Source organism: Tetrahymena thermophila (assembly GCF_000189635.1).
Source record: "Tetrahymena thermophila SB210 genomic scaffold scf_8255242, whole genome shotgun sequence".
Taxonomy (NCBI): Eukaryota; Ciliophora; class Oligohymenophorea; order Hymenostomatida; family Tetrahymenidae; genus Tetrahymena; species Tetrahymena thermophila.
Genome location: NW_002476809.1, coordinates 1 through 1,155, shown reverse-complemented (window position 1 = coordinate 1,155; position 1,155 = coordinate 1). Strand labels below are relative to the sequence as shown.

The following is a 1,155-nucleotide window of genomic DNA, read 5'->3' as shown; positions in this document are numbered from 1 at the left end:
TAATCTCACATTTTACATCTCGTAAAATTATATTTTATTTATTTATTGATAACAAAAATAAGTTTGAATTATTTAATATATTTTGATTTAAATTTCAAAACAGATTTAAATAGTTAATAAATTGCTTTATTTAATTTGAAAAGGAACAATAAAATCGGTGATAAAGGAGCATAAAATATTGGATTAGGTTTGAGTAACTGCACTCAACTAAGAAATTTAATTTTTTGCTCAGAGTAAATTTGATTTATTTCTTTTGAAAAAAATGATGTTAAAGCTTTTAAGATGTTATTTAAAATATCTTTATTTATAAGTAATAATGAGGAGTTTCTAAAATCAAGAGAAATTATCAACTGTAAAAATATAAAGTTATTGAATATAAAGTAATTACTTTTTATTGTTTAAAATAAGATAATTTTAAGTAAAATTTTTTATATATTTAAAAAATAAATTTATATTTAATAAAAGAACATTGCCGGAATAAAGAAAAAGAGAAATCAAAAGATTATCTTAAAAAATAAAAAGATTAGTAAAATTAAATATTGATTGAATTTACTAAAATGAATAAATACATATATATATATTTATAAGCATATTCTTATATTTTAATTTCTATTTCATAAAATTTTATTATATCATAAATTATTTAAATGTTATGATTATAATCATTAATTATATATTTTTATGAGTAATTAAAATTTTTATAAATAAGGTATTAATATTATTTTTTTATAATATATTGTAAATTTATATTTTATGTATCAAATTTTTCACTATGATCAATAATATATTCTTTATATTATAAACGTGTAAAAATGGAAAATTGTTTGATTATAAAAATAAATGGGTTCGTGTCCTCAATATCCATTATATCAGGAACGGCGGCTATAATAAATATCAAAATCAGATTTTTTAATAAATAAATAAAAAATCTATTTCATAATAAGTAGCATGCAAGCCACTAAATTTTTGATTAAAATTTTATTAGATTTGAATGAAATTTTATTTAAATTACTTTAGAGTGATGTATTTAGTCTAGGAATATCTTTATCTTTGTTAGATAACTTTTAAAAATTATAACCTTTATATCATTTTGAAAGTTTAAAAATTGGAAAATATTTTGTGGAAGCTTTTGAACCTTATAAGGGCTAATTAGGT

The 1,155-nt window shown here is 17.2% G+C and overlaps 1 protein-coding gene across 1 annotated transcript; it reads left to right on the top strand. All coding sequences in view use genetic code 6, as the record gives it.

The window, feature by feature from the left end:
- Positions 1-52: 52 nt before the first annotated feature.
- TTHERM_002653336 (hypothetical protein) lies at positions 53-380 on the top strand (the record flags this gene model as incomplete). The annotated part of the gene is made up of 2 exons (XM_012795178.1): positions 53-233; positions 312-380. Coding segments are annotated over 2 exons (248 nt in total), but the record flags the coding sequence as incomplete, so codon positions are not given.
- Between the last annotated feature and the right edge of the window lie 775 nt (positions 381-1,155).